Genomic DNA, 18664 nt, shown 5'->3' with positions numbered 1-18664 from the left:
GAAAGAGCCCCCAGAGGGTTTCGCCGGCAGGAAGTGGGGATTGGCTCACTAGAGGTGTGGGAGGAACACTCTGTTTTGGATGGGATGGGGTGGGGGGAGCCGAAGCCTATATTCTAGTCTGAATTGCAGACGGTATTGTTTTTCTCACTTTGCCGGTCTCACTGTCTCTGGGGTCTTAGGGTGACCGTCTGTCTCACAGCCTCCCCGCCTGCAGCCCAGGCCTCTTGATCCCCACGCCCAGTGACAGAGTAGCTGATTTCCCTAGAGACCTTCTTGGCTTTCTGCCACATCCCGGTGTCTGTGCCGGTGAAATTGACTTCTTAGGAGCCACCACTGACAGTTTCCACTTCATTTACCCCTTGTTGAAAGCTGGATTCTACCACTTGTGTTCTGTTTTCTCCCTCTTGAAGTACTCTTACCTTCGGTTTCTAGAACAATGCTCCTCAACCTGGATCCCAGGGTGTGCTCCCGGAGGTGCGTGAACCCTCTGGGATCCTGTGGGTCGAGGTGTCTGAATATGGAATTGTACCTTCCCGGGGAGGACCCTCGGCTTCCATTCGATTCTCTGGGCTTTTTCTCTCTGCCCCCCCCCCAAGAAATCAAAAGAGCCCTCCCTCGTACCTCACAGTGTCTTCGATGGGTGTTTATGGGACAATGTCTGTGAAAATGAAAGGAATTCCTCATTTCCTCCTTGCCTTGAAAAGTCCAGGAAATGAATAGATTTTAAAAAAAATTTTTTTTTTAATTTATTTGACAGAGATCACAAGTAGGCAGAGAGGCAGGCAGAGAGAGGGGAGGAAGCAGGCTCCCCGCTGAGCAGAGGTGAATAGATTTTTTATACCATGTTTTTAAAATTACTCTGCCAGTTAGCAATGTAATCTACTCTGTACTAATTGTAGTGGATTTTGAATTCAAAAGGACGGACACCTTTTCTAAGTTAAAAAAATTCGGTGTTTGCCCTTTATTTCGAAAGTGAATGGGGCTGACCCTTCTGATGTGGTTTTAACAGTGTGGAATAAGAGAAAGAAGATTCCTGGACACTGGATTCGGCAAATTTGCAGTGGTATCTAGCAGTACATATTTTAATTTTTATTTTGGAAAAAAAAAAAATTCCCAAACTTGCCAGCACAGAGCTAAGGAGCTTTTTCCCTGTTCCGTACGAGCGCCAGATCCTGCAGTGCCCGTCCACCCCTGTGAGTTACTGTGATTCGCACAAGCGTCACCACCAGGGGGGACCGGGGTGCCTTCAGGTGTGTCCCTGGTCCCAGGATGCTGTTTGTGGCACAGGGACCTGGCTCAGCGCCGTGCGATGCCCTGGGTTTAGTCCCTCCAAATCAGACTAGGTTGTCAGTCTTTCCTTGACGCCCATGACCGTGACACCTGGAGGGTCACAGGCTGGGTTTGGTGGAGTGCTCTGTTCCTGTTGTTTCCTGAGGAGCAGCGGAGTGTCACAGGAGAGCTCTGCCTTCCTCCACGGCCCGTGCCGGGTGGCACACAGTGTGTTCGTCCTGGTACTGGTTATGCAGCTGACTTGCTTACCACTCGATGTAGCGGTGCTGCCGGAACCCTCTGCTGAGCGCCCCCCTCCCCCTTTGCAAATCAGACCGGTTTGGAGACGAGGGCGCAGCTGTGTGGGTGGGCCTCGTCTGACGTCCAGCGCATTCGGCGCGAACTCACGGTTTCCTTTTTCACTCAGAGGGTCACAGTCTGCTGTGCCGTTGCTCACCACGATGTGCCCGTTGCCAGGCTGCCCTGTGCCCACTGGCTCGTGTGGCTCTTGTCTCGTGCTGTTGTCGAGTAGTCCTGACTTCCGGCTGCTGCTTTCCGCCCCGTCCGGGCATGGAGCACGCTTCCCAGGAGCCCAGTTCCCATCGGCGACATCCAGATTTAGAAACTGGGATCTGGGTGCTGGTGTCCTCATGGGAACCAGTGCCTCGTTGCTCCCTCTCTCCCTGATGCGTGTGTGTGCACACATGTGTCTGTGTACCCACGTTCACGTCTGTATTTCTGTACTGTGGGTGCAGGTTAAGAACCGTCTCCTTTCCAGCCCGGCAGGACTTTTCCGTGTTTGTATCTCCCTCCTCTGACAGCCTTGATATGGTTTCTCGCGTGAGGCGGCTTCTCCTCCCTGCTGTCTGCGCTGCCGTCAGACTCCTGTGTCCTGCCCGTTCCCCCACGGGTGTCTGTCCTCCTCCCTGCCAGGTCCCCAGGCCCTCCACGGAGATGCGTCTTCCCAGCCTGTGGACGGGCTCCGAGCCTCTCATCGCGGAGCGGCTGCCCGCCCGGCCGCGGCCCCGTGCTCCGGGCTCACGTAGGAAGAGGGGTAGCATTTTGAACAAGGGCTGTAGGTTTCAGGCGTGATGAGAGTGGCCGCAGGACCTGAGAGCTGGGGCCCAGCGTGGAGATGGTGAGGTTGCGTTTAGCAGGGGCTGGCGGTTCCGGGTGTTGGGAGCAGAGCTGTTTCCAGCTTCCAGGGGAAAGCTAGAAAGGGGGAACTGGTTGGGGACGGGGGCTGGGGAGGTCGCCGGCCCAGAACCAGCAGCGCCCAGAGGAAGAGCAGCAGAGCCAGGGCCCAGAGTGTGGGGGGCGAGAGGTGCTGGGCCGGGGGTTCAGGCGGTGAAGGCCGTGGAGCGGCTCGGCTGGCGGGGTGAGGCCACCCGGGGCCCAAGGGTGGGTTGGTTCTGCCCTTTTCAGGATGTGAACATCCAGGTGTGTCATGGCTGTGGAAGGGGTCGCAAGGGAGACCCCCTGCAGGGGCTGGGTGGCCGGGTAGCGTCGAGAGCGCTCCCGCTGTGAAGGCAGCCGTCCCCACGCGGTGGTCCCTCTCCAGCTTTGTGCGACGTCCGACAGGTTTGCGTCCGTCGGGACCCTCACCTTCCTCCTCTCAGCTGTTCACGTCAGCAGGTCCTTGTCCAGCAGCGGAGCGGTGACGGCACCCACCTCTCGGCTGGGGACAGCAGTCATGGGGAGGGCGACGAGGCTCGGTGCCCACCCCGGGCCGCGTGGGAACCGCGGTGCGTCCTGTGGCCGCTTCTCTTCTGCCCCCATGCGCTGGCTCAGGAGCGAGGGGGGCCTGTGTCCCGCGCTGGTGCTGCCCTTGCGCCGGCCCAGGGGGCGGCTGCTCTGTGGCCAGAGGGTTCTAGCGGGTGTCTGAGAGCAGAGTGCCGGGCGCTCCTCTTCTTAAGCAGACGTACCTGTGTCAGGTGACCGCGGAGTCTCCCGCGCTTCCCCTCAGGCCTGTGCAGGGGGTCTCTGTGCCGGGGTCGGGGGCTTGCGGGATGATGGCTTTCTGGCCGCAGACGCACACACATCAAAGCACCAGAGACGGTCTGTGCTAGCGGACACTGCTCGGAGCTCGGGGCGACGGGTGTGGGCAGCTTGACAAGGGGCCGACTCACTTTCCAGTCTGTTCTAGTGGCCCCAGGCGTGCACTGCCAGCACACACAGGAGAGACTCCGAGCCCGGGCCTGGCCGCGTTTGGCAAGTGGCCCCTTAGGTGTTCTGATGGTGACAGCAGTCGTCGTTGCCGGATCGCACAAGGAGCCGGTTTACCGTGTGGCTCCCGAGTGCACGGCCTCCTCACCGCCCCCCGGCGCAGGGCAGGCTCGGGCGCCTGGAGCCCCGCACGGCCGGCTGTCAACATCTCTTTCCCCACGCTGGCCCTTCCACTCCGCCCAATAACGAGATGCTGTTTTACTTCGTGGAAGTGACACTCAGCTCCTGTCAGAGAAGCAGGGGAGAGGCTGTTTTGTTTTATGGCCGGCATTAAATGCTGCGGCGCGATACTAAAAAGCACCGCACTGAGGAACAGCGCGTGCCCGTACCTCTCGGAGAAATACCTGTTTGGAAGCGGGTACGGGTGAGCTGCCTGCAGAGCAGGGGCGACTCATGGAGCTGAGAGGGTTTTCACGCTCCGTGACGGGGCCGTGTGTCACCAGAGGTGAGAAGGCGCAGGTGTGCCAGGTGCTGGGAAATTCTGGAATCCTAAGGAAATATTTGGGAGGCATCTGGCGGCGTTTTCCTCTTTGTCCTGAGAGGAAAGTCTTTTCTGCCGCCCCCCCACCCCATACACGGGGCCACCGAGGGACGTGGTGAGAGCCACAGATGGAGTGACCATCTTCGCACGTCCTTGAGTTGCCGGAGCCCTGCCCCGGGCCTCGTCCTTCGACTGTTACAGCAAACTTGGGGCGGCGTCCGTCAGGTTGGCCACAGATGCTCACGCGGGGAACTTCCGCGCAGGCACAGAAGGAAGTGGGTGCTGCTCGTTGTTCGCAAGGAGCCTGACCAACAGGGCCGGGGCGTGGGCCTGGTGCCACCCTGGGCAGCCCGGGAGCTCAGAAAATGCTGCGGGTGGGCGACTCACGACAGGCCCGGTGGAGAGAGGGGCCTTTGCAGGGGAGGCGAGGTCCAAGACCCCGAGGGGGAGAAGGGCCCCGGCTGTGGGGGTGGAGCTCTTGCAGCACAGGTGGGCCCCCCCTGAGCGTCGGTGTCGGGGGCACCCACACCCGTTGGCCTAGTGCACGCCCGGGCCTGCCGTGGAGACCCTGTTTTCTCAGTCCAGTCAGGCCGGGGGTATCTCTGTGTCCCCCGGAGGAGGCGTGCATAAGGGCTCGGGGCCTCCCCCGCCCCCTGTATGCAGAGAACCTTGTGTGAGCGGCGGGACCTGCACCTTCCAGCCGGCATCCCAGCCGTCCCCTCTGTGGCAGATCCTCCCGGCTCCCGGTGCTAGTGCAGTGACAGACGACGCAGGAACCCCATCTGTTTTCTGGCTGTGCAGCCAGTGGTCGGGGGGAGGCCTCTGTCCCGGCACCCACAGGCACCGGGAGGGCCACGTCCGGCCACGAGCCAGAGCCTCACTGCCGGGGCTCCCCGCTCTGCCCTGCCTCAGCCAGGCAAAGTGCCTCCCTCTCCGTGCGCTTCTAATGGTAAAATACGTGTGGGTGTCATGGCTGGTACGGTACAGAGCCTCAACAAAGCACTTCTGATTTCACAGTGGGCCTTTGCCATGATTATTTTCTCCATCGAAATTAGCTGCTCAAGGTTACACAGCTAATTAGTGGCAGAGTCCTTGAGCGCCAGGCAGAGAAATCTGTACTGATCCAGGAGGCAGTACGAACGCGCAGTCAGCAAGTCCATTAGCAGACGTACAAGCTACAAAGAAGTGCACACGTTCTAGAGCAGTGAGCGCTGCATGTTTTTAAGTTTTATTTTTTTTAAGATTTTATTTACTTGAGAGACAGAGAAAGAACACGAGCAGGGGGAAGGACAGAGGCAGAGACAAACAGACTCTCGGAGGAGCCGGGAGCCCGGAGCGGAGCTGCATCCCAGATCATGACCTGAGCCGAAGTCCGACGCTGCCGGCTGAGCCACGCAGGTGCCCTTAGTTTTGAAGGACGGCAGACGCGTGGGAAGGGGTGCAGATCCCGGTGCGGAGGCGGGCCACTCTTCCCAGGCTGACCCGTTACCGGTCAAGAAGCAGTCTCAGCGGCGGCCCCCAAGTCCAGCCCCGTCTCTCGTCCCTCCCGTCCAGCCCTGCCCCCGGCCTGCGCCCTGACAGCACAAGTCGGTCGTGCTTATTCCACGTTCTCCGGGTGGTGGCCCACTGCGGGCCGGTCCGGGGGCGCCACAGGGGTTGTTTCATCTTCCAGTAGGTGGAGGTGACACCAGGTCAGCAGAGCCCTGCTTCCTGGGCTTCTGCCCTTCTCAGAATCTTCCAGAACCTCAGCCAGGAGGAGGGAGAGTCTCCGTGCCGGCACCAGGTGCCGCGGTCGGGACCAGCACGTCAGTAGTCAGTGGTGGCGCACCAGCTCCTCTGAAGGGAGAGTGGAGGGAACGGGGGAGTTTTCAGGTTGGCTGACTGCCAGCATCATGGCCAGCCTCTGTGACCTTGACCGAGTCATCTGGCCACTTAGAACTTTAGGTTCTCTCCTGTGCCGTGGGGCGGGCTGGCCGTAGTTCCCGTCAACGTGAAGTTCTGTGCACCATGAGCCCCTGGGGGCTTAGGCTGGAAAGCTTGCCGGAAGACTGCCATAAAGCTCCAATTTCACACGAATGCCATGTACTGTCTCGTCTTCTCTTCCCCCCACCTGCCCACCCACTTCATTCACTCCGTAGAAGCCCCTGAGGGTGTCAGAGGAGAAATGTCTTGGTAGGACAGTGCTGTAGCCTCAGAGCCGGCCCTCATCGGACCGGACTGTCAGCACCACCCTCCCGGAACTTTCTAGTTGATTTCTCTACTTGGCTGACTGCAGTGAGCTTGGAGTCAAGGCACCGTCTCCCTGTCTCCCTGGTCCTGGTTCTTCCCCCTTCCTGATCCCTCTCCTCCCCTGCCCCACTCTCTGTCCTACCCTTGGAGGAAACCATGTGGTTAATTGGTCACAGGGGTTCCCAGTAACGGGACTGATCTCTGCCTGATGAGTGGCCAGTGACTGCGCCTGCCCCTCCCTGGGAAGGCAGGGATTGTCATCCAGATTGGGGAGGGGGTAGGGGTGCTTCTCTCAGGCGCCCGTGACTAGTGAGGGGCCGCTGCCCTGGTGGCAGGTGCCCTCCAGCTCTGGCAGATACTTGGCATGCCCTCCTTGGGCACATGGGAGAGGATGGTGTGGGGCTGGAGGGCCTGGGCTTTCCGAGGGGAGAAGTCCAAGGAGAGGGCTGGCTCTGGTCCTTCCCCCTGGCTTGGGCACCGAGGGCACACCCAGGAGCTGCTACTGATCAGTGTGGTTCCTGGACAGGCCTTTTATCTTTTTACAGAGGAAACCATTTCCAGTCTCTTTCACAGCCATAGCACTGGCCACGTGGATGCCGTACTCAAGTGTGCACAGACGTGCACGAGCTCCCGCATTTGCTCTCCTGGGCTCGTTCGTGCACAAGGCGCGGCTGCTAGGAATGGCCTTTTGTTTGTTGACGCTGTTGCCTGCTTCCCTTTGCTTTGCTTGTGCTCTGCGGTGGCCCTGAATTTATTTTTCAGATTCCGACTTATTTGTGTCTCTGGCCCCATCTTGTGATTTCGATTACCACAGGGTTGATTGAGGTCATTTTAATTCTTTTGAGACCTTAGCACTGGGTTCCTACCAGCACAGAGGGATGAGGGTAAACTTCTAACTTCTTGAGTTACGCACGGATTGAAAGAAATTTCCCACACTTCTTCCGGGTAAGTTAGTTACACCCAATGTTCATTCGGTTCCCTCAGCAGAGGTGCTCAGCCACCGACGCGGCTCTTCGGAAGCTACTGACTCGGACGCTCCAGGGTGGGGCCCGGCGTCCGCGTCGGGAAGAGTCCTCAGGACTTTGATGCTCTGGTGCTAAAGGTCCCTCCCGATTCTAAAATCCCAATACTTAGTTTTATAATTCTCTTTTAAAAAATCAAAGTAATACGTGCATACAGCTTTAAAATCACACAATACTGAAAAGTATAATGAGAGAAAGCTGCTTCTTGTTCCTGCCCATCCCAGAGGGGGTGCTCTGATCCGTTCCTTTCTCATCCCAGTGTGTAATTTTCCCCGTGGTTGCACATTTGCCAGTTACTCTTATTCGCTAAATTTTTGGTGAACTTACGAGTTTATTTTTTTAACGTATATTCCAGTAGATCTGTCAAGTGCTATCAATAATTATTCCAGTGCTCAAGAAATCTGTTTGTTTTTAAAACAATACCGCCCCAGCTCCTGTTTGACGGGCTTTGTCTCTGGATCTGGTTCATGGACGTCTTGTGGTTTCTCTCTCTCTCTCTTTCCCTGGGTCCTTCACTGGCTTCTTTTGTGCTTTATTTCCCAAGAAGAGGAACACAGGCAGAGTTTGGAAGTGTTTGCGGGTCTGAAAAGGCCTGTGTTTTACCCTCCGACGTGAATATCGGGGGGTGGTTCTCATTCAAGATGTGAAGGCACTCTGTCTTCTGTCCAGCTTTCGGTCTTGTGGGGAAATCCAGACTCTCTCGGTCCTGATCGTTCGTGAGCTGATTTTTCTCTAAGGACTTTTTTTTGTCTTTGTTTTTAGCCGTTTGATTACGATGTGTCTGGATACAGATTTTCTAGGGTTAATCCTGTTTGTGCTTCACTGACCTTCTTGAATCCGTAAGTTGGCGTCTCTTGCCAGATGCGGGCAGTGGCCCCGCACTAGATCTTCAACTGCGTTTGAGCTCGGCCTGACTTTTCTCATTGTGAGACTGTGATGATGTGAACTTTACTGTCCCCTGGTCCCTTGGGGCTCTTTTCTTGGGAGCCATTCCCCTTCTACAGAGTGGGGTTGTACATTCTCGCTTAGCCCGGGGCTGTCCGGGGAGTGGAGGGAGACAGGGGGAGATTAGCTGAAACCCTCCTGTGTGTGGGAGGCAGCATTTGAGAAGGCGACTTTGAGGAAGTTGGGGCAGAATTAGCATTGGCACGTGGAAAACAAGGACAGCGAGGACAGCTCAGGGAAGGCACTCTGGGTCGGCACAGACACACAGGCTTATGGATGGATGTCAGCCTTTGGACACACGTCTGTAAGATCGCGTGATGGAGGGGCCGCCGACTTGCAGGTCCTGGGCCCAGGGAGGAGGGCGTCATGTGGTGGATGCGTCCTGGGCCCAACTGGCTGTCCAACTGGATGTCCTTTTGGCCTGGAGGAGCAGCTGATGGGCCTTGGGCATTTGGCCACATTTTCTGGAAAATGAACAAAGCGAATGGGCATTTTGGGGAAAACAAAGTGTTTATAGCTGGTGATGAAATTTGAGATATTGGAGAACAAGATACAGAAGGTCTACGTAGCTCAGTGATCAGTGCTTTCTAGGTGACAGTGATGATGACACAGAGTCATCCGCAGACAGAGGGTCTGTTCCAAGTGCACGACAGGTCTGTGGATTTTAATGCCGCGGAGTACGGGCTCATTGCTATGGTTTCAGACTCCCCATTGCAGACAGCCTTAGAGAAGCTACCACGCGTCGAGTTTCGGTGTAGCAGCAAAGATAGCATGACTGTCTCAAGAGGCGATTTAAAGTGGCCTTCCCGCGGACATCTGTGTGTGAGGTGGGATTTTCCTCCTCTGTGTCGGCCAGAACCACATTTTGTAACAGATGGAATCAGGCCCAGATGTGTAAGACCAGGTGTTAAAGACATGTGCAGGAAAGGTAGGACAGTGCTATTCTCATTAGTTTTTTGTAAAAGTCAGTTTTCATAATAAGTATTTATGTTCAAAGGTAATGGGTTTGTTATTACTTTTATATGAATGAATACAGTTTTTAAAATTTCTCATCTTGAGTTTGAATTCAGCAAATACCAATAGAGACAATCACTCAAAAGTTGTTTGGGGTTCTTCAGCATTTTAAAGAGTGCAGGGATGTCTGGAGACCACGTAAGTTTGAGAAATGGCTGGTTAGAGCTCCTTGCCCTAGAAGCCACTCCTGAAATGGGCGGATAAGCCACAAAACACAGGCGTGTTGACGAAACGTTCTTGTGGAGGAACCAGCACAGACAGAAGGCACGTAGAACGCGTCGCCTTGGTCGCTCCGTCTTCCTCCTGGCCCTGTGCGTGAGGGACGCACAGTGTGGCCCTCCCTGGGCCCCTCCTCTGCACAGAGGCCCCCGCCAGGCCCGAGGCCCACCCCGCACAGCCCGCCAGGAGCGCAGGAACAAAGCCGCGGGAGTGCAGGGCGACCCCGGGGCTGAGTGACGAGTGCAGGGAGGAGAGGAAACTTCACGGGCCAGCGAGTCTGACCAAACAGCCTTCCTCTCGAAAGGTGAGCAGGTGTGGCGTTTTGTCCTGTTTGGGGACATAGCCGTTCCCTGCATCCGGTTCAACACAGAAAACCCCAGGTGTGTGTTCCTCGGTCTACGGTGACTCTGAAGTGAGTGACGGAAGAGGGAACCGTGGGCGATGGGCTCGGCCGCGGAGGAAACGAATGGGTAACGGACTTTCTGCTTTTATTGCTTCTTCAGATCCTCTGTCGATGGGGCCTCAGAAGGCTCTGGAAACCATCGGTGCGAGTTTGCAGAAGCAGTACGAGAACTGGCAGCCGCGGGTGAGTGCTCTTTGTTTGCTTCTCTCTTTTTTCTTAGAGGGAAGCGTCAATTCCCTGGTTTCCAACAGCATGTGAATCCAAGCGAGAGGTTTTCACGGACCCTCAGCTCGCGTCCCTCCGTGGCTGGACGCTCCTCGCTGCGCCTCCTTCCCCAGCTCCGTGGACGCAGCCTGTCGTGCACGAAGGTGGCCGGGCGCTGGCGGGGCCCTGCGCGGGATGGTCTCTTGCTCGTTTGGCCTGAGTTTCTCCCTACAGTCTTCAGCCACTGAAAAGCATTTCTCGTGTTACTCTTAGATCACGGTTTTTCTCAGGAAACATATTTTCAGTAACTTTCCTGCAACCTCAACTAGTCAGAGCTATTTCTCCTGTCTTCAATTTTCAAACAGTTGCGAAAAAAGCACTCAGCATTGAAAAGATGACACCTATTATATGCTTGGTCTTTGATTCAAAAGGGAGGGGTCTCCTTGGGAGGCAGCCGCCAATTACCATGCCTTTTGTTGCTTATATCTGACGGTTCTGTGGTTTTGTTCTTTTAAAGAACAGTGGCAGGTTGCCTTTTAAGATCTTAAGTTTTCCCCTGAACTACCCCAAGACCTGTGTCCTTTAGCTCTTTAGCTGGCTTGAAGATGTACTAATTGTAGCAGCAGATTAGAAATTTGGGGTGTTTATGGAGGTGCTTTCTGTTCCGCTTTGTGTGGTGGGCTGGCTCTGGAGTCCTCTGCAGGGCACGACCACACGGAACGTGGGTGGTGGTGGCCTGGCTCACGCGGCTCCCAGGAGCCTTTGTGGTCATTGCCCTTCCTTTTTGAGCGTCTGCCTCACGGAGGCAGATGGCTTAGGGCCCGGTGAACCCTGCGTGCTTGGGCTTCATCTGTGGACTCTTCATCCGGGTGATCTGGAATTAGGGAGTCTTTGTACGTTATTTACATCCTAAGAGAACAGTCAGAAGTGAATCTGTTGGTGCCTGTCACCGTGTCTGCGGGTCATTTCTGTTGCTGCCTATAGTCAGCATAGACTGAGTGGTGGCAACCATGTCCCCTTGTGTCTTAGGGGGCAGCAGGGTCTAACTTGTGGAGTTAATAACCGCAGACTCCCATTCTTCAGAAGCCAGATTCTTAGTGATGATTTTGATCTATGCCTAAGGGCCTTGCTTTTCCCTCTGTTAGATTTGTTACCTCTTGATGGTTATATAAAAACTCAGGAGCCTTTCTCGTGTGGGTATAATGCCTTTGGGGCTTGCATGAGGAACGGAGAGATATTTCCATGGTGTATCCCTTTAACGACAGTTGAGGTGCCTCCTGTTGTCAGTAGAAACTCACTTCCTTGAGGACTTTGAAGGCACTCCAGGATCTCAGTGGCACTCTCCAGGGGCTTCCGGGTGCGCGTGCGGTTTGGACAGACTTCCGTCCGCGTGTGACAACACACAGAGCTGACGTCTGTCGGAAGACTTGACGTCACTGGCATCTGGAAGGTGGAGAACCAGCAATATTTAAATGTAGAAGAACGCCTTTCTCACTTACCCACATCTTACCATCTCCTGAGTTCGACGTTGGGCTTTGGCTTTTTGCTGGGTTCATTTATTTAAAGGAGAATGCGGCCGGATAAATTCAGATCTACCGACTGCGTTCTTCACGGACAGGCTCTGCTATTTTAATTACGTTCTTCCTTTTAAAGACGTGTCACATGAGAAGATGTGGTCTTTCAGAATACGGGGTCAATATTTCCGGATATTGCCTGTTTATTCCCTTGGGCGTGATTTACGATTTCGGGGCGTGCTAGGAGTGGCTTTACCGCTGGCTTTACTGTTAGCTTAACTTGGTAGGCACCAGCTAGTTCGTGCTCGCTGGCAGTAAGTGGAATCTTCGAAAGTAGAATCCATGGTTTTTAAAGTGGAATCTTCGAAAGTAGAATCCATTATTTTTAATCTAAGTTTCTGTTTAAGAGTAGATCTCTCCCATGGCATCTGGAGGAGGCGTTACCGTGTAAGACAGCATTTACATATAGGCACACAATCACGGATCCAAAAACGACAGTAGACTCAGGATGGGGTTGAGACGTCACCTTCTTGCAGTGGGGGTGGCCACGCGGGGCGAGTGGTAGCAGAGAGGGTACGGCCCTCCAGATGGACGTTGTTAGTCCAAGACATGTGCTTGAGGTCCGTGGGCTTTGAAGAGCGGATCTGCAAGGGGGTGTTTTGAAGGAGAGACTCAGTTCACAAGGCTGGTCAGGGAGAGTGTTTCTGGATTGTAGGGTGCACCGGTGCGGGTGGGACCCCACTGGGGCTGGTTTGCAGGCGGGGACCAGAACGTGCCAGCCGCACCCAGGAAGGGGCCGCTCACGTCAGCGGACTGGGCTCCTGAGTCCGCATTCAGGAAGTGGAACCATGGCGATGAATACTTAGTATTTTCTGTATTGAACGTCAGGACGGTTGCGTTCATTTTTAAGTACGATAAAGGGGTTAAAATTTTGCTGCTCCACCTGTTAGTGGGACACATATGTTTGGAAACGAGCCTGAGGCCCAGGATGCTCCAGGAGGGCTGGCCAGGGCGGCTTGTGGGCTGTGCCTTGTGCGCTGGGCGGTCACGACCCGTGCTCTGGGGTGAGCGGCGTGCTCCTCCGCTGTCTGGAAGCTCCCGTGGGTGACGGGAGAGGGAGGCCGGCCTTGCGTCACCTCCCAGAGTTTGCACGAGACAGGAGATGATAAGCAAGCTCAGACATTGGTGTGCGTAGTGGCGTGTTCCTAACTGTAAATCAGGGTCCTTTGGAACACTGAAGAGCAAAACACACAGCACTTGACTGTGTTTACGGGGCCCTCGAGTGCTCTGCATGAGAGAGTCCAAGGAACCACCTGCAGTAAAGCAACGGGAGTGTTAGGAAATCTCTAGACCTTTGAGGTGGACACCCCCAGATCTGGTCTCCTCTTCTTCCGTGTCCTGTACTCTGAGGCTCAGAAAGGTGGTGCAGCTGGAAATGAGTCCTGTTCATTAGTGTTGGCGTGCCTCTGCGTGCCCGTGCGTGGGCCCCGTGGGACCGAGCTACTCCAGTGCCGCTCAGAAGGGACAGAGAACCGACCACGGGCAACGTGCCCGCCTCGTGCCTGCGAGAGTCGGTGTCCTTCCTCGTGTGCTCTCCTCCTCCTTTTCTTGCTCCAGCTATGCAGGATTAAACGTTTTGGTAAAGGTGATTTGGGGTCAAGAAGGAATTCAGAGAAGCCATAGCGATGATGTTTTTTTCCTGAGGCTGCCAGACCGTGAGGCCCAGATTTCCTTTCCAGGCCAATTGAACCCTTGTCTAAATAATTTATCAGTTTGCCACCAGTGATTTCTTTTGATTAAATTTAAGGCTCTGCCTTACTACCTCGTAGGTACATAAATTTGTGTTCTGCAGGAGATGGAAGGAGGGATGCCGGCCGGAAGGGGGACAGACCTCACGCCTGTCCCGGGAAGTCCCAGCGGCTGTGTGACCGGGCAGTGGCAGCGGGGATCACGGAACAGGGCCTCCCCAGCGCAGAGCGCGTGTTTCTGAGGCTTTCCCTAGCAAGTCGGGCTTCCCGCGGTTTCATGTGGCACATGATGGGCCTGAGCTGATGGGGTGCCGCAGTCAAGGGCCTGGTCCTGCCGCCCTTTCCCCACAGCGCTGCCGACCCGGGAGCCGAGGGGGGTGGGAGCGTGTACCACTCGCTGAGCCTCCCACCGTCGCGGCATCTGAAGTGACCCCGGCCCCTGACTGAGCGCCTTCCGTCCCAGTGACATCGCAGCGATCGTGTCTACGCACGGGGACGGAATGTGCCCTTCGGAGCCTCCCTGGAACGCGCCTTGCTTGTCGTCGGAGCGTCTCCTCTGGGAGGCAGGTCTGTGGGTGCAGTGGGGACCCGCAGGGGCGGGTGTGCTGGGCAGTTCTGAGGCCCGCGTGTGGCGCCCGCCTTCCGTCCCGGCCTCAGCTCCCCGTGCTCCCCTGGCTGCTCACGGCCGCTGTGCGGCTGGGGAGGGGAGGTCAGTGTGCCCGTTAGACGCGTGTTATGCGCTCCCCACCCCGCAGGGTACACGTGGGGGCCGGGAGTCTGTCTGGGACAGATCAGGGCCCCACCACCTGGTCATCAGCCCGGGGAGATTATGGTCACATTTCATCTGAGTGACAAAGGCCTTTCCTTCGGTTTCGATCGCGGAGTTGTGTGCGTGCCTCGGAGAGCCAGCTTGAGCCGACCACGCTGCCTGGACCGTTGGGTGTGCGGGGGCGTCGGGGCGGTGAGGCCGTGGACAGCCTCGTTCACGCGGGGGCATTCGTAGGCGCGTTCTGCAGGCTTTAGGCACGGGCACTGTTGGCCAACCCCAGCACTTAGGTTGGGGCGGGGTCAGGGGCAGGCGCTGTCCTTGCTTCTTCTCTGGGGCGGGGCTCACGGCGGGACCCTGGTTGCGGGGAGAGAGAGCATCTGGCAGCCCGTCGCGAGACCTGCTGGCCGTTGCACTGGGAGGTGCTGGGGAAGGGCCCCGTCCAGCCAGGTTGCCGGTCGGGCTTTATAGCCCGCCGTGCGGCTGGGTGACTCACCGCCCCGGCCTGCGGTGTCCTTCCTGGGGCTGATCACAGCGCTTGGGACTTGTTTCGGGGTGGGAGTACATGCAGAGCAGCGTACATGAAGGCAGGACCCTGTCCCACTGGACTCCCTTCAGGGTTCCGGAGTGAACCTTGCACGGGACGCGGTGAAGACTCGTGGCTGAGCGGGTTCCACCTTGCCTCAGGGTTCTCAGAGCTGCTGTGGATTATCGAGGGAGGAGCCAGCTCTGCCAGTGCACTCTGTCCCCCCTCACCTGAGGAGGTGGTCCGGGTAGATGCGTGGAACAGGCCAACGTGGGCTGTTTGTTGTAGTGGCTCCTGTTGGGACAGTCACGCTGTGACCTCAGGCCCAAACTGACTCTGCGGTGCGGCCAGTGAGAACGGCCCTGAAGGGAGAGCTGTGGTCCCTGACCCACACCGCCATCCCGCCCTGTTGTCCCCCTCTCCTTCCTTGCCCAGCCTGGCTTCCTTTGCCGCGCGTCCTCACGCGGGCCTTTATGCACTTGCTTGTGTTTCCGGGACACGCTGTGAACGAGGACGCACGACCACAGCGGGTGCTGGGGGGCGGCTCCTGCTCGTGTGGCTCCGGTCTGGCGTGAAGCACTTCGCACCAGGGCCTGCTGAGTCTGCGTGACGGTGTCGGCAAAGCCTTCTGGTCCTCTTGGGATCAACCGTTGGCCTTTGGCCGTGACTTCGTGCTTCCCTCGGAGCGTGGAGCTCCGTGCCTATGATGGACACCTCAGTTACGTCTTTGCTGCGGCCTCGAGCGTGTCCCCGCGCTCCACCTCCAGCCCCTTCTCTCTCAGTGCCCGTCCGACAGCTTCTCCACGCACCACGTTGGGGGAGAATCCCGATCTGTGCTCCTGTGCGGCCCTGTCCCCCGAACCCCCGTTTCCACCCAGCTCCTGCTGCTAACCCGCCTGCCAGCGCATTCCAGCGGCGCTCAGAGGTGGCGGCCCTCGGCCATCGCTCAGCAGCTTCGAGCACCACCGATGAACCATAGAAAGCCCACGAACCTGTTGAAGGAGGAGGGGGGGGGAGTGGGGTTGCAGCTGGTCTGGAGGGTGCGCGGCTTGCAGGGCTAGACCCCGGCTGTCTGCCGCGGTCCCAGGGTTGCCCTTCTTTGGGCTGCTGTGGTGTGGTCCCGTGGTGACTCCGGCCTCCGCAGTCACCGGGCAGCCGGCGCAGACATGTGACGGTGCTCCTTGGATCCGGGCCCCCACGGCTGTGAGTGGTGCAGCACCACTCGGATGCGAAGCCAGGGCCGCTGTCGGGAGTTGGGTTAGTCAGACGTCCCCGCACGCCCCTCATGTCCCTGTGGTAGAGGTCACCGGCAGCTCCTGGCTCCTTGCCTACTGTGGGCAGGGGCGCCTTCCGGGCAGGGAGGGCTGACCGGGATGGGCGCGTCCTTGCTGCCATGGGGGGGGGGGGGCAGGCGATGTCCTGGGATCGTGGGAGGAACACGCACTTGTTGAATTGTTGGTGTGTCGCTTCCTGGAAATGGAAGTGGAGCCGTTAGCGCGGAACCGAGGGTTTATAAGTGAGAAAGGAGGCTTAGCGGGGAGAACAGGACAAGGCAGGCTGTGGCTCCCGAGGGGCCCGGTCCTACACCACCCGGCACCCCTGCTCTGGGCCCTCCTCCTGCCCACCTCTGCGCAGGGACTCGCTGGCAGTATCGTGTTTTTACAGAGAAAAGGGCTTAACTCTGTCCTTAACAAGCCTGTCAAGGATCCGGTCTGTCCTCTTCGCGATCTCTTTCACGAGAGAGCCGTCTCCGGGTGTGACAACTTGCGAACGAGGATCGGGCGCTGCCTGTCTGCGCTCTAACCCTGCCGCTCAGACATCTGACTGCGCCGCTTTCCTGTGCCTCCTGTGCCGCTGGCTTCCTGAGTTAACCCGGAGCCCGCAGGCAGGCGCTGAGTGATGTGAGGCTGCTCCCTCCGGAGGGTGTGCTGGGGAGGGAGGTGGGGACGTGTGAGGAAGTGCCGGCTCCGGGAGGGGAGACGCTACGGAGTGAGCGGCGGTGGGGTGCAGAGTCTGGGGGCGGCCGCGACGAGCCCACCGTATGCTCACCATATGTGCCTGGAGGGTTGTCAGATCCGGCTCCAGCCAGCTGAGAGCGTCGGATCCAGGGGGTATCGCAGACTGGAGGGGAGTGGCCGCTTCTGCTCGCTTGACTTCGTTCCATCGGGAAACCAGATGGCGCCATGGTGGTGGTGAATCGGCGTTCACGACGGCTGCTGGGTGCCCTTCTCCTAAATGTCAAGGAGCTGCTGGTTGGTGTGCTACGGAAGGGAGCTTTGAGGCGTGGAGACGGAACTCGCAGCGCGCAGGACGGAGCAGTCGCACCCCGCGTGGCCGTGCGCCTGGCCTCCCTCGCTCAGCGTCCGGGTCACTGCTCCCGCGCTGTTGCGTGCGTCGGCACTGGAGTCCCTCCTGCGGCTGGGTGCATTCACTGGACGGACACCCCACATTTGTGTGTCCGTGTGCTGATGGACACTTGTGCCGTTGCTGCGCCTTGGCCCTCGCGAGTGACGCGGCTGCCAGCGTCTGCGTGCGAGTGTGCGGGACGTGTGCTTTCAGCTCTTCCTGGTGTCCCCCTGGGTCGTGGGTGACTCAGTGTGGACCTTTCTGGGGAACTGCCATAGTGGCCGTACCGTTTTCCATTCGGGCGGCGTGTGAAAGCTGCTTCTCCCTGTCCTCACCGACACTTGTCATTTGCTGTGTGTTTTGTTTTAAAACTGTTATGGGAGACTTGGGTGGCTCAGTTGGTTGGGTGTCTGCTTTCATCTTGGGTCATGATCGTGGGGTCCTAGGATCGAGTCCTACATCGGGCTCCCCGCTGGAACCTGCTTCTCCCTCTCCCACTGCCCCCCACTCCGCCCCTGCTCATGCTTTCTCTCTCACACTCTTAAATAAATAAAATCTTTAAAAAAAACCACTATTACTACAGCGGCCGTCCTGGTGGGTGTGAAGAGGCATCGCTTTCTGGTTTGGGTTTGCATTTCCTTAGTGACTAGGGGTGGTGAGCTCCTTTCACGTGCTTCTCCGTCGTTTACTTGCACAGCTTCTTTGGGAACATCCCGTTCTCCGGTTCGGTTATTTGTCTTCTGTGGAGTTGTGCGAGGTCACATGGAGATTTTTAAGCTGACTGAGCCTGAGTTTTTGTTGGGAAAACTAACGTCCTTTTCAGGTAACGTGCGTGTTATCTGCTGACAGCCTCATCGCAGCATTCTAAGGCCCAAAATAGTCTCTGGCCTGTTTAATTTGTCCCACTTGTAAGATGTTTATTAAGAGGTTCTAGGACGACAGGAGCACGTGGACTGTAATTAGTATTTTAACGTGTATTCCGCGTGGTTCGCTAGGCGTTTGGGCTTAAAAAGTGGTGGTCGCTCAGCCTGGGTTGCACGATATGGAGAAACTTCCTGTCAAGGTCAACGGGTGTGGAGTGGTGGGGTGGTGACCTCTGTGGGTTGGGGGGGCCAGCAGCCGTCAGGGGCACTTCCGAGCTGGTGGCTGGTCGCCGACGTGCTGTGCCCCCGGGTCTCTCGTCTCCTTCCGCTTTACTAATCCTGCACATCATCCCTGGACCCCTCGGTCCCCAGTGACTGGATTTTCTTCTCTGACGTATTTGTCTGTTGGACACGTTTGCTGATTGCCTGCTTAGGGGAGGCCCTGCCTGGGCGCAGGGTCCCGGCACGACCCCGACGCTGCCCCGCCCCACGGGGCTCACACTCTGGTGGTTGTCCCCCTGCGTCCTGTCACGGTCATGGTGTGTGAGGCCGTGAGCCCCTGGTTCTAAGCTCACCTTGTGGCCGCTCCCCTCGATGGCTCTGCCAGCTGCGTGTTTGGTTGGGTCTTCAAGGTTCATTCCCCCCAGGAGAGCGTTCACCTTTCTCTAGGGGGCCAGGCTGTGGGGTGGAAAGGCACGTACGACCCCAGGGGAGAGACCAGAAGACATGCAGAGGAGAGAGTAAGGCCCCCAGACCCCGTGCCTTGAGCACCCCTGGCTCCCTCAGCCTGTGGTCGGTCCACTCTGCCACTGATCCCACGTAGGCCATGTGGCTGCCCCCCAACTCCATCTCACTGCAATGAGGGGAGCCCCCAGAAAGCTGGGGGTGC

General features: G+C 57.4%; 1 protein-coding gene across 1 annotated transcript in view; it reads left to right on the top strand.

Moving 5' to 3' along the window:
- RPTOR (regulatory associated protein of MTOR complex 1) overlaps positions 1 to 18664 on the top strand; it is a 315386-nt gene that overhangs the window by 68167 nt on the left and 228555 nt on the right. The window contains 1 exon segment of the mRNA XM_047708089.1: positions 9909 to 9991. Coding sequence (XP_047564045.1) covers positions 9909 to 9991 — 83 coding nt within the window.

Source organism: Lutra lutra, chromosome 16 (genome assembly GCF_902655055.1).
Source record: "Lutra lutra chromosome 16, mLutLut1.2, whole genome shotgun sequence".
NCBI lineage: Eukaryota > Metazoa > Chordata > Mammalia > Carnivora > Mustelidae > Lutra > Lutra lutra.
This window is presented reverse-complemented; position numbering and strand designations above follow the sequence as displayed.